General features: G+C 36.4%; 1 protein-coding gene across 2 annotated transcripts in view; it reads right to left on the bottom strand.

Annotated features, from left to right (window-relative positions):
• EZR (ezrin) overlaps positions 1 to 12,725 on the bottom strand; it is a 39,145-nt gene that overhangs the window by 16,185 nt on the left and 10,235 nt on the right. For both annotated transcript variants that reach the window (XM_034428548.3, XM_034428549.3), the window contains exons 3-5: positions 6,472 to 6,555; positions 2,908 to 3,003; positions 526 to 800 (exon numbers count right to left, since the gene is read on the bottom strand). In XM_034428548.3, the coding sequence (XP_034284439.1) occupies positions 526 to 800; positions 2,908 to 3,003; positions 6,472 to 6,555 (455 nt within the window). The remainder of the gene's footprint in view (positions 1 to 525; positions 801 to 2,907; positions 3,004 to 6,471; positions 6,556 to 12,725) is intronic.

Consider the following 12,725-nt stretch of genomic DNA (forward strand, 5'->3'; position numbering starts at 1 on the left):
ATGTTGATAGTATTTCCCCATTTGTTTGTTGCAATTTTCATTAGGTTTAGATCACATTTTACTTCAGGACCCCAAAGTGGTACACATAGTTCCTTTAATTTTCCCTATAACAACCATCCTTTGAAGTAGTTTGAGAAGAGAGATAGTGATTGATTCAAAACCTTAAGTGTTAGCCTCACTACCATGTTTAGTTGCTATTATGTGCAGTACTAGAACCCCATAAGCAATGAACATTCCTAATATTCTAAAACATTTTTAAAAATCTTATATTGTGCTAAATTTCATGAAAATTATAACATATTGTAGTTCCTTTCTATTACTGGTATTTTGGCTTTATCAACATTTTGAAAAACAAATCTGACTTTTTATTTTATTGTGTCACTCTCTTCTTATTACACTGGCTATCAGTTGTAACAGTTGCAAAAGCTGTTCTAGTGTCTTTTACATATCCCACATTCTTATCTGGAAGTTCATTCAATAGAATTGGGGAGAGCTGGGCCTCAGGGTTTCAACAGAAGTGCTTACCGCTGGGGGACCAGGCGTTCAGAACTGAGATATCCAGCCTTGTGCAGTTCTTTATTATAATCTCCAAATTTGGATTGCACAGCGTAAGATCCAAGAAGGACAGCAGTTTCAGGTGGGCAATAGATTTCGTCGCTAAGAATTCCTTCTTTCACTTGCAAGAAGAACAGCTTCTGCGTGATATCCTGGATCAACTCTACAGACACATCCTCAGGAAAAAACTTGGCCCGAAATTTGAACTGGAGAGGGTTTTCTTTCTTGATTTCTTGAGCAGAGACCTAAGTAGAGATAAATTAAGAAAACCAATAATAAGTATTGGTAAATTATGAAATACTAACTTGTTGAAAACAAAGATATTTATTTATTCAATGTAGGTGTTGCCCAATTCCAATCAATAATAAAATTTTATTATTAAGTTATTACATATTTTGAATTGTATGGTTGTCTGCAACTCCAAAGAATCAACTTATTTTAAATCTGTAAAAACAACTGCGTCTACTGAAGTAGTTAAAGCTATTCTTCCCCCCAAAATACCAGTGTTAAAACAACCATTTCAGTTGCCTTTCTGATTCTTATGACTTGATCAATAATGTTGCTCAGTAACTATTAGGAAGGTCATAAAGGGTCCTTGGTGCTCTCTGAGCTTGGAAATTGCTTTAGTACTTAACAGAAGTGAAATGTCTTTTCGAAAAATCAAAAAGGCTGCTGTTTACACATCTGGCTTTGTGGTAAGGAACGCTGGAGACACTTCCTAATATTTGTTCCCTCCATGTGTCAACCAGAGTATGCTTGTTCTTTGTTTATTTGCTTAATAAGAGCCCACTAGGGAAAAATTATCCATCATTATAACACATCTGGATTACAATAATGAAAAATAAAATGGTGTTAAGTATTTTAAACATTATCTCGCTTAGATTATGTGTTCTTGACTGCTTGGAACTTCTTTATCTCGGTATCACAACATAACCTGAGTTTACACATTTATATAGTCCCTTTAAATTGCTTTTTCTGCATCAGCACTCCTACTATGCACAAAATAAACTGTGTTAAGCATATAGGATTAGCCATTTTAAACAGCATCTACTAAATTAACGTTGATAATTGACATAGCTGTTTCAATTGTCAGTTCAACTGAATTGATTGCAAAATCTATAAATATATAGCTTTATAAAATTAAGGGGAGGGAGATGGAAACTTCTATTTTGCATGAACTGAGCACAATCTGGAAAATCTTGTGAACAACTAACATAAACTTCATATGTTTTTTTTTAAATACCATCATACTGTTTTAATCTATTCAAGTATTAAGTTGTGCAGGACCAGATTATATCTTCACTTTTTTTCTTTAACAGATATTAATACTATTTATGCCTCCTATGAATGATTACAAATAGGTCAGTGGAAAAATAATTTTGTGAGGTAATTCTTTAAATCAGTGTGGACTATGAAGTCCTATGTCTTGACTAGTCTCCATTGTATCTGTAAGAACAGACCACTCTAGGCAGATTGACTAGTCTTGAAAAGTATTTAGAAACTTATGTACATGTACCAAGAGACTGAGATGACTGAAATAAACACAATGCTCGTATTATGAGTAGATTAAAGGAATGTTGAGACTAAACTGTGTTCAGATTCTCAGTATGTATGCATATACTGTGAGTGCACACTCAGTTTGCCAACTCACTGGTCCCCACCAGACAGCCAAGAATCTTTATTTGTACATTTAAAAAAATGAAATTCCTATACAAGACGGTATCAAAAACCTGAAATTACAAAACCAAATGCTAGTTGTACTGAAAATCTGCTTTAGATGGTTCTGCTGTGTCTGCTAAGAGTACTTCAAGGTGTAAATGGCTTCTTGCCCTACAGTCCATCACAGACTATTATTGTCCTAGCACATGGACAATGACATCTGTAACTCTTTCTGAATTATAAGCGCACATGCCCTTATTATTCAAGTGAGATGACAGATGAATAGCTGTGATTATCTCTTCTTATCAATACCCAACCTAAACACCATCTCAACAAATTGCTTTATTTTAACAGCACTGGATCCTAAAGAAAGGGGATAGGAGTAAGTGAATTGACAAATATCCTATTCTTGTTGGCTTTTGCTGGCCAATATTTCAACAATATTTCAGAGCCGAGGTGGCACAGTTGTTAGAATGCAGTTTTGCAGGCTAATTTTGCTGACTGCCAGAAGTTCGATTCTGACCAGCTCAAGGCTGACTCAGCCTTCCATTCTTCAAAGTCAGTAAAACGAGGACCCATATTGTTGGGGGCAATATGCTGACACTGTAAACCATTTAGAAAGAGCTGTAAAGCACTATGAAGAGGTATATAAGTCTAAGTGCTATTGCTATCAAAATGAGCTCATTTCATTACCTTTTTCTCAAGCTTCAGCCAGGTTGGGAAACCTTTATTATCCATACATTGAAGACCAAAGTACCATACTTCCCGCAAACCTATAGTCTTCACCACCTGAAAGGAATTAGGAAAGGTTGAAGCAGTGGGTTTAAAGCTGTAACACTTCCTAAGACAATTCATACAGGCAATATTAAACCATTAAAGTTTTGTCATATCAAGCAAATGACAAAAAGTATTGCATCCACGCTTAACTTTCTAAACTCGGTTGAGAAAAAAAAGAAGACTGACATACTGTTCATGCTGATAGATTAAAATATAAAACAATTATTTAGAATACTATTCAAAATGTTAAAAGTAACTAAAATGTAATTCTGCTTGAAATAAGATCATTTATAATAGTACTACTATTTATTTAACATTAAGCTCAGAGTGTTGTCCAAGGAAAATTCAGTTTGGACCCATACTGTAGTTTTGAATAATGACAACACCTTAATAAAACATGGCAATGATGTTTCAATATTGCATCTTTTATAAATCAATGAAGACTAATGCACCATAATTAAATATGCACCTTTCGCCGCGCTCTAAAGACCTTTTTATTTCACCAGGCGGGCCTGGTCTAATTTTCTCCCTCTTTTTAAACAATTTTTAATATTTTTTAGTATTTTTAAATATTCAAAGTTTAAATTTGTTTTAAATTGATTGGAGTTTTAATCTGTCTGGGCCAAACTATTTAATTCGATTTTATTTCTGCTTTTTAAATTTTGTATGTATGTATTTTATTGTTGGCTGTTCGCCACCCTGAGTCCTTCGGGAGTAGGGCGGTATATAAATCAAATAAAAGTAAAGTAAAGTAAAAAAAAAAAATTCAAAAAAAAAAAAAGAAGTAAGAAAATACAGTTCTCTAAGTGGAGAATTTGTGATTGGGTATATGTGGGTGACACTGTCCTCACCTTCCAGAAATGGGGCTCACTTATACCGGTAATAAACTTGGCAAGCAATAAGGATAAGCCCCTGTAGAGAGATGAGAAATGCAGAGCTCTCGGCTAGAGTGTCTCAATGTGGATCGTAAGCATGATTCAGAGAAAAGGGAAGAAGAGTGGAGCAGCTAGAAGCCAGAGGAATGCAGTTTTCCTGTAAGCAGCCAAAATAGAAAGGAAATTTTTGTGCAATAGAAGAATGATTCATATTTGTAGAATCTGAAGAACAATGGTAGTAGGGATATTAGAAAGAGAGATTTTGTATACTGATATGAAAGCCTTCAGGGGATCATCCTACCTTGAGAAATCAATGGCTAAAGCAGAAAATCAGGTTCAAAATAATACATTTATTTATTTATTTATTTATTTATTTATCATTACATTTATATGCTGTTTATCTTACTGTTGAAGTTTTACTTTAGCATTATCAATTTATTTTTGTATCAAATGAATATTTAATTGCATTGACAAATGTTCTGATTACTTACAGTTCGCGACAATTGCTTTTAACTTATTTATTTTTTCTGACCTGTTCACCAATTTGAACAAATTGTAGGCTATTGATAGATAGCTTGACTAACTTGCCTCCAGCCAAACAATAATCCAGTAGCTGTAATTTCCCTCTGGTTACTGCATTTAATTTAAGATAAAGTCTCTTCCAACTTCTAATTAGCAGTAATCATCATAAAACAACTCTATGACCATGAAGCTATCATACATGATAAAGTGCATTACTTGGTTTCATTTCATGTAGGAAATGGAAAATGATATAAGCAAGGTAAAAATAAAAAAGTTACTGGGCATATTTCCTCATGGCAGTAAGACATAAGACATATAGAAGCTTGAATTCCCAAATGAAGATTGTAAAAATTAATGAAAAAAAAATGTTGAGAACTGCTTCCTTAAAAGACACATTTCAGAGATAGGTATGCTCAAGGTGTATGATTTCTCTGATTGTTATTTACTTGAGCTGGAAAATATATGCACCAGAATTAAAACATTGAGAAAAAGTAGGTAGCTCAGGATAATAAAAATAGTAATTAAACACCCCCACCCCCAAAAAACCCTGCTGAATTTCAAATAGGGGAAACAAAGCAAGTTTTATAGTTATTACACTAGCAAGGAAAACCTGTTGTAAAAGAATCTGTAGCAGGTGTTAGTCAGGAAAAGCAGGAAAAAAAGCAAAAAAAAAAAATGCTGTGCCTGCAATACATGTCCATGTTAGTGCTTTTATACACACACACACACACACACACACACACACACACACACACACACCGTGTTTCCCCCAAAATAAGACCCTGTCTTATATTTTTTTGAACCCTGAAATAAGCGCTTGGCCTTATTGCCATTAGACAAATTGCCTTTCCTGAAACTGAAAAGTGGGAGGATACAGCAGCAGAATTGTTCAACAGAGAACATAATAGTAGTCTAGACTGAACATCTTGCAAATTGCTGTTAAAGACTTGAAAGTTTATTAAGGTAACATCACCAATAATCAGTCTTGACTATTTAATGTTATGTCATTCTAATTAGAATTCTAATGAAGTGCATTAGGATTTGTTCCTCAGAACTTTAACTCAATATTTTCAGACTTACTAAACATCCAATAAACATGCCATCCCACCCCAATGGTGTGTGTGTGTGGGGAGAAGCTAATAGAATATTTTATAGCTGGATAATACAGGCAACCGGTGGACTGCATATGGTTCCCTAGATCCTTCTATTTCAGTCAAAAATATCAATAAATAGTGAATAAAAGAAAAAATAAGGTACAACTTGAGGTTTGGAAAAATCACGGGAAAATATACAGCTACGGTAAAGCTACTAATGAAGAAGAGATGAAACAGAAGCAAAACAAAAAACAAAAACCATGGTACTTTTTTTTTTAAATAAAACAACATTTTGCTTAATATCCTATGAAGAATGATGAGTTTTATGCGGAATAAACAGACAAGTTTCCAAAAAGGCAGACGGATACGTGATCAGATAGCTAATGTAAGATAAGTAATAAGGAGAACAAAAGTTATTAAGTTTAAATTTGTTCTCTTCAGTACAACAAGGCCTTTGATTTGCAAATGGTGACAGAATATTAGTTATATTCAGGCTAACAGACATGTCATAACATATCTGTGTTATTTGTTCGGAGGAACTTTTACAATGAATAAGAAATTGCTATAAGAAATGAGTCTGGGAAAATGAAATGCTTCAGAATAGGAAGGAGAATAAGATACGGATGTACATTGTCTTTTAATCTATAAGAAATATATTAAAGGACACAGCAGAACTTTTGTTAGCTGATAGTATTGTATTATGAAAATACAATAATGAAAGGTCAAAAACCTAGCTTAACGTTAAATAGAATGGCAAGGGAAATGTTAACTACCACATTTACTGAATCTGCAGCTGATAGCAGTATATATAGGTGGTAGTTTTATTTTCTTGGGCTTAAGAATAGGTAGAGATGGTCAGTGGATTGAAGAGATAAAAAGGAGAGGAATACTATTCTGTAGTATCCATGGTTTCCAGGTTTATGTTTTATCAGAAATCAAATTCTCACTTGCAATTTTTTTAAAAAAAATCCATGCATGCTTACACTAACCTGGTCAAACAGCTGCTTCCCTGTAGTATTAGGCTGGATGGCAAACTCCAGTTCTGCATCCATTGTGGTAACTCGAACATTGACCTAGAAGAAAAGATTAAAATAATGCATAAGAAAAAAAATAGGCCCAATAATTTCCCAGTTTATAGATAGTTACAGGAAAGTATATTAATTTGAAAATCTGAGCTATAATGTTTGTTTCATACATCCATTTATCTCTAGTACAGGGGTGTCAAACTCAATTTCATTGAGGACTGCATCAGGGTTATGTTTGATGTCGGAGGGCCAGGTGGGAGTAGCTGGGGTGGGCATGGCCAGGTCGACATCACTCGTGTCGGGGGCACCTGTGGTGGCCCAAGCGCTCTGCCAGCGAAAACGGGCTCCCAAGCTCCATTTTTGGCTGCAACGACCTGCTGCAACCCTCTGCCAGTGAAAACAGAGCTTGGGAGAGTTGCAGGAGGCCACTGCAGCCAATAACAGAGCTCAGGAGTCCGTTTTTGCTGCCAGAAACACCATGGGCCAATCCTTTGCTGTTTCCAGGGCGGGCCAGATCTAAGCACCTCGTGAGCTGGATCCGGCCCCTGGGCCTTGAGTTTGACACCCCTGCTCTAGCACATGATTCTGGCTAAAATCAATGCATTAGCAAAATATTAAAACTGATCATTCTAGGTTCAAAATGTATGAAATGACCTCTTTTTCGAATGCTGAATACTATTTAATACTGAATATCACATATGGTAAGACAACTAGTCCAAACATTGAAAGACTGATACCAGGTTTCTTACCTATTCAGAAGCCAACAGTAACTTAACTTTTACTGAACATATCATTATGTAATCAAGGAAGAATGTTTGCCATGAAGACAATTACACAATCCCATTCTGCAAAACAAATGACTGGCAATTTGTACTGGCCATTTTTTGTTCTATTATTACTAGTTATCAGTTGGCTGTTTATGACAAAGCACATTAAATTCCATGGATTCCACTGCACATTAAGATTAACTTATTAGTTTGCAATTTTCAACATTTCTTTCAAACATTACCAACTATACCATTTAGGTACTTAAATTTTTGGTGCTAGTAAAAGATCAATAGATTTATATCAGGACAGCCACATCTTTATCTTTTCATCTGATATATGGATAATGTGAAAATGTTATTTTGGGCACATCCATTTTTCCCCCCATTCTTTAATTTCAGAAGATTGAGGTCTGCTCTTCTATAAATTCAAATATGGTAGGGTGTGCATAATGAATATATGAGTGGCCTTCTCAAATACCCCAAAATACTACTGGACTACAACTCCCTGTTGGCTAGATGATTAATGCTCACCAACACATCTTAAGGGCACTAGGTTGATGAAGACTGTATTAAAGGTCACAGAAAGAAAATTTTCATGGCTATCAATATGGTAGAGAACATAGCATTGGAAATATAGAACAACAATTAGTGTTGTTGGCCATGTACAATTAAATTATACTTATCAATGAAATACTTTTACACTAGTACAGAGTTCCCCAATCTTTCCAGCTTGGTAGACGGGTGAGAGGAGGGAGAGGGAACAGTTCCGCACAAGTGGCTGGCAAGGGTGCACGCAGCTCCATTTGCTCGTGGGAAGTGGGGATGGGCATTCGCTCATCCACCATTTCTGCGGCCTGGTTGCAAACAGCTCATGGCCCACTAGTGGACAAACGGCCCAGAGGTTGGAGATCCCTGCACTAGTACACAGAACAAGTATGAGAATTCTGTACAGAAGTCCTTGATTTATGACCACATTGATCCTGGGACTTTGGCTGTACATTGTTGTAGTCATAAATTTAGTCACCATGTGACTTCAATTTTACAATTGTTTTTACAATGTCTATTAAGCGAGTCACCACATTGTTAAGTGAACCACATGGTCATAAGTCTGAATTCAGTTTACCAATAGACAATGGCAAAAAAAAGTCATAAATGGGAGCTGGCTGCCAAACATCTGAAGTGAGATCATGTGACTGTGACTGCTGGGGTGGTACAGCAATGATAACTTCAAGAATGGATTATAACTAACTTTTTTGAAATCCATTGTAACTTTTAACATTTGTTAAGTGACTGGTAAGTCAAAGACTACTTTATTATTATTGCCTTCTTCCTGGATGCTCTGAATGAAACTCACATGTATGCAGGCAGCTATTAACAAAAACCTGGGAGGCACAAAATAGCACCTTGCTGTTTGAAACTTAAAAGGTTAACAAATCAAAAACTTTAGTACTAGCACCATGCAAAGCAGTAAACAGAAGGGTATTTGCAATGGCCACTTCTGAGTTATTATGCAATTCTCAGTTTAGCTTATATCTTAATTACCCCCTCCTGGTCTATATAACCCTATCAATTTTGAGGGGATAAGTCAAGTAGCTTAGATGCTGTTACCTACAAAAATCTTTCCTGTTATATGCAACAAAAAAGAATTACTTCCTACTCAAGTTTTTATAACATATATCCACTTCTATTACATTAAACATTACACAATTTTAGAGATCTGGTAATTGCACATAAGACTTTCAGGGATTGCACAGGATTATGGGGAACAGATTGTTCTCTACTATCAAATCTTACTGCAGATAATATAATGGCTGTAAAGCCATTTCATGTCAACAGTGCTTTAAATTCCAAGAATATGGAGAATTGTAGAAAAAAAGGGATAAAATGGCCTAGACCTGTGATGGCGAACCTATGGCATGCATGCCACAGCTAGCACACAGAGCCCTCTCTGCGGGCATGCGAGCCGTCGCCCAGTTTAGCTCCACTCTGCATGCGTGCACAGGCCTCCTGCCGGCCAGCTGATTTTTGGGATACACAGGGCGGACAGTGCGCATGCGCAAGATGCACACGCATGCGCAGGGGGATTGCACACACATGTGCGGGGGTCATGCACGCATGCACAGGGGGTGCGGTGTGCCCTCCATGGCCTGTTTTTGGGTCCAGGGGGCTGCAGAGGCCTGCTAGGCCAAAAATGGGGGGCGGGGGGGGGTCACACGCACATTCACGGGGGGCGGGGGGAGTTAGGGGGGGTCATGTGTGCATGCGCGGGCAGTACATTGCATTATGGGTGCCAGCATGCGCATTTTCGGTACATGAGAAAAAGCTTAGCCATCACTGGCCTAAACTATGTGGACTCTAACAGGTCATCTGAACATTGGAGTTAAGTAGCTACGTAAACATTCTGTGCAAATTTTATACTTGACAAGAATGTTCTCTTTATTTTCACTGAGAATTCCACCTTTCTATATTTTATGCACAATTACTCTACTTCTTGTGATCTATTCCCAATCTCATGATTTTATACATTTAATCATATTAAGTAATACAAAATTTTAAAAGGAATTATAAAAAAATAACCTCGCTGCTTGAGTCTATTTTATTATTTCTAATTTTTTAACTGCAGAAGTGTTACTTGTATGCTGTGTTCTGTTGTCAGAAGAAAACAAGTGATACGAGTGTAAAGTCACAAACTACATTTTGAACTTTGATCTTTATAGCTTAAAAACCCTGATCTTATTCAGCCTTGGGCAACCAAAACTGTTTAAACCTTTTACATTTCTTATACATTGCAATTAAATTATCATAAGTAAAATCTAGAAGCGAAAATGCTACATACTGTCTAGTTTCAAGGTATATTACTTTAATCTTTTGAAAAAGCAAACAGTCTGAAATGCTAGCACAATAAACAAAAACAAAAACCTGTTAACTATAAGAACTGGACCAAAATATCTGTAAGGCGAGGCAACAGGTTGTGGAAGATTGGCTTAAGGATATATTTAAAATATTACATAATAATTTCCATAATGCAATTAAAAATGTATTTTTATTTCTCTATCTTTAAATTTCCTATTGGGTTTGCATCTAAAAGAAGCGGCTCACTTTTTTTCTGAAAGCTGCTATCAAGCTTTCTATTTCCTTTCAGCAAAGTCTTTATATGCCTCAATTCATTCCACTTACTTATACTAAGTGGCAGCTGTAGCATTTGTGCCATTTTGAAAACGATAGGATAGAGGAGTTCTTAAGAGTCTTCCACTTTTTAAAATTGTTGTTGACACTGCACTGTTTCAGATAATGAGCGACATCCAACATAACATCCTTATGCAAGAATATATTCTCTTCATTAGTTAATCCTCCAATTCTTTGGGACAAAGTTTGGGTGTATGCTGTACAGTTTTGGAAAGAGGATGGGAGTCTCTTTTAGTTATTGGGCCTTGATTCACAAAGTAGGGCTAAACTTGGGCGAAGCAGGTTGCAGGACTCATCACAGAATATAAGCAATTAAAACAATTGAGGTTGAATTATGCTGCATATATTTACACTGATTGGGTTATCACTGTCCAATTAGTATGACAAGTGATTCATGTTTCTACTGTTGCAGAGACGGAAAAGGACAAAGAGAAAAAGCAGCAGTTGAGCGAATGTCTTCCCAAGCAGATTGCATTGTTTTAACAGCTGTATGCAAATCGGTACTTAAGTTTGGTTTTTTTTAATGATGATGGTACAAAACAGTTGCTCAGCCTTAATAGTTCTAAGTTCCAAAAGCTTACTTACTTGTCTTTGCAGCTTTGCAGCAAGAAAAGAAGCAATCTCTATCTACTAAATACTGGAAATAAAGCAGTTCATTTGTTGGGTGTCACACACAACAAAACCCAACAAACTGTCTTTTTATGAGTACTCTTGTTTCCAGAAACATAATTTGTGTTATTATACAAGTTAAAGATCATGTTTAAAATATCACATTTTATCCCAAATGTCCCTTCTCTGATCTGAATTCATAAAATGGAACCTTTTTCGTGAAAAGATGGCTAGGTCACAGTGAAGCCCAGTTTACTTGTGAACTGATGTTGGAAGAAACATCCTTCTAGGTTCTGCTCCAAGTGGGGAAACAGACACTGGAAACATGGAGGCTGCTTGGAAAGATGGTTTAATGGTGGACAGGATCATATGGCTTGAGTTCCTGAACAGAAAAGGGGCAGATACAGTAAATCCTTGGGTTTTTATGCTCTCTCTGGCTCTGCATTTCTTGGGGCCCCAAAAGAGTATCCTGATTGGTTGTCAGACTCCCAGGGGGTTGGGGTCTTAGCTAGCCTTGCTGTCTGATGGTCACATGTGCTTCCCAGGTCACATGTGGTGAGTTTCTGCTGCTATTGTGTAGAGGGCTGATCCTATCTTTGTTGGATCTATGGCAATTCCTACTATGGCTCTGCCTGAAGGAGGCAGATCTTTGTTATGTAGAATAGACTAGCCCAGGCCTTAGTGGCCCATTGACAAAGGGTGGGGGGCAGGAAGGGGGGAGCTGCTTTGTCTGTAAAATATGCTTCTCCATTTCTCATTCAGGGAAATATAATATTCTGCCTTTTTCATATTTCTTAAAATATTTCACTCTTCCAGGAAAGGGGTGGGTGCTAACTTCCTACACTGACATACTGCAAATAGTATTAATCTTGACATATTGTACTAAACAAGCCATAGCAATTTGGCTTACGCACACACACATATATTGTGTATGTGTGTGTGTGTATACATACAGTGACACAATGTGTGTGTATGTGTATACATATACACATACACACACATATACACATACACACATAATACACACATATATATAATGGTATATAAGCCACAAGGTCCACGTGCTAAATCCAAAGTAAACCAACTGATTTATTAGCCCAGCAAGAAACCTAAATACAGGTAGAAGATTAAATATTGATTAAAAAGGAGGAGATCTGGAGGGACAGGGTTGCATGTTGAGAAGATAGGGTTAAGTATACTAATGAAAATTTTGTTTTAAATCAGGTTTGCTAGAAATGGAATATTTGAGACAATAATGTAGCATCATTTTCAAACACAATTTACATGTTCCAGATCACCTATATTTCTTTTTGGTACTACAACCAACTGTTCAGTTTTTCCTAATCTTTCCACTGGATATATTCTCCTAAGATTTTGCTAATGCTCTGATATATCCTAAAATATAAAATGTAATGGAACACAAATAATATAAAGATGTTAACATCAGGTTTTGCTTACTAGCCCAATAACCAGCCCAAATAACTATTGTATTGTTCGTTTAGAACAAGTATGTCAAACTCGCATCGTCACATGATCTATCCTAACTTTTTTCCCCTTCGTTAACTGGGTGTGGGCGTGGCCAGCATGTGATGCATCCAGCTTGTGGGCCGCGAGTTTGACATCCTGCTTTAGAAAGTGCTTAGAATTATATTCACC

The sequence above is a fragment of the Pantherophis guttatus genome, chromosome 1 (assembly GCF_059756535.1).
Source record: "Pantherophis guttatus breed Tessera chromosome 1, ASM5975653v1, whole genome shotgun sequence".
NCBI classification, from domain to species: domain Eukaryota; kingdom Metazoa; phylum Chordata; class Lepidosauria; order Squamata; family Colubridae; genus Pantherophis; species Pantherophis guttatus.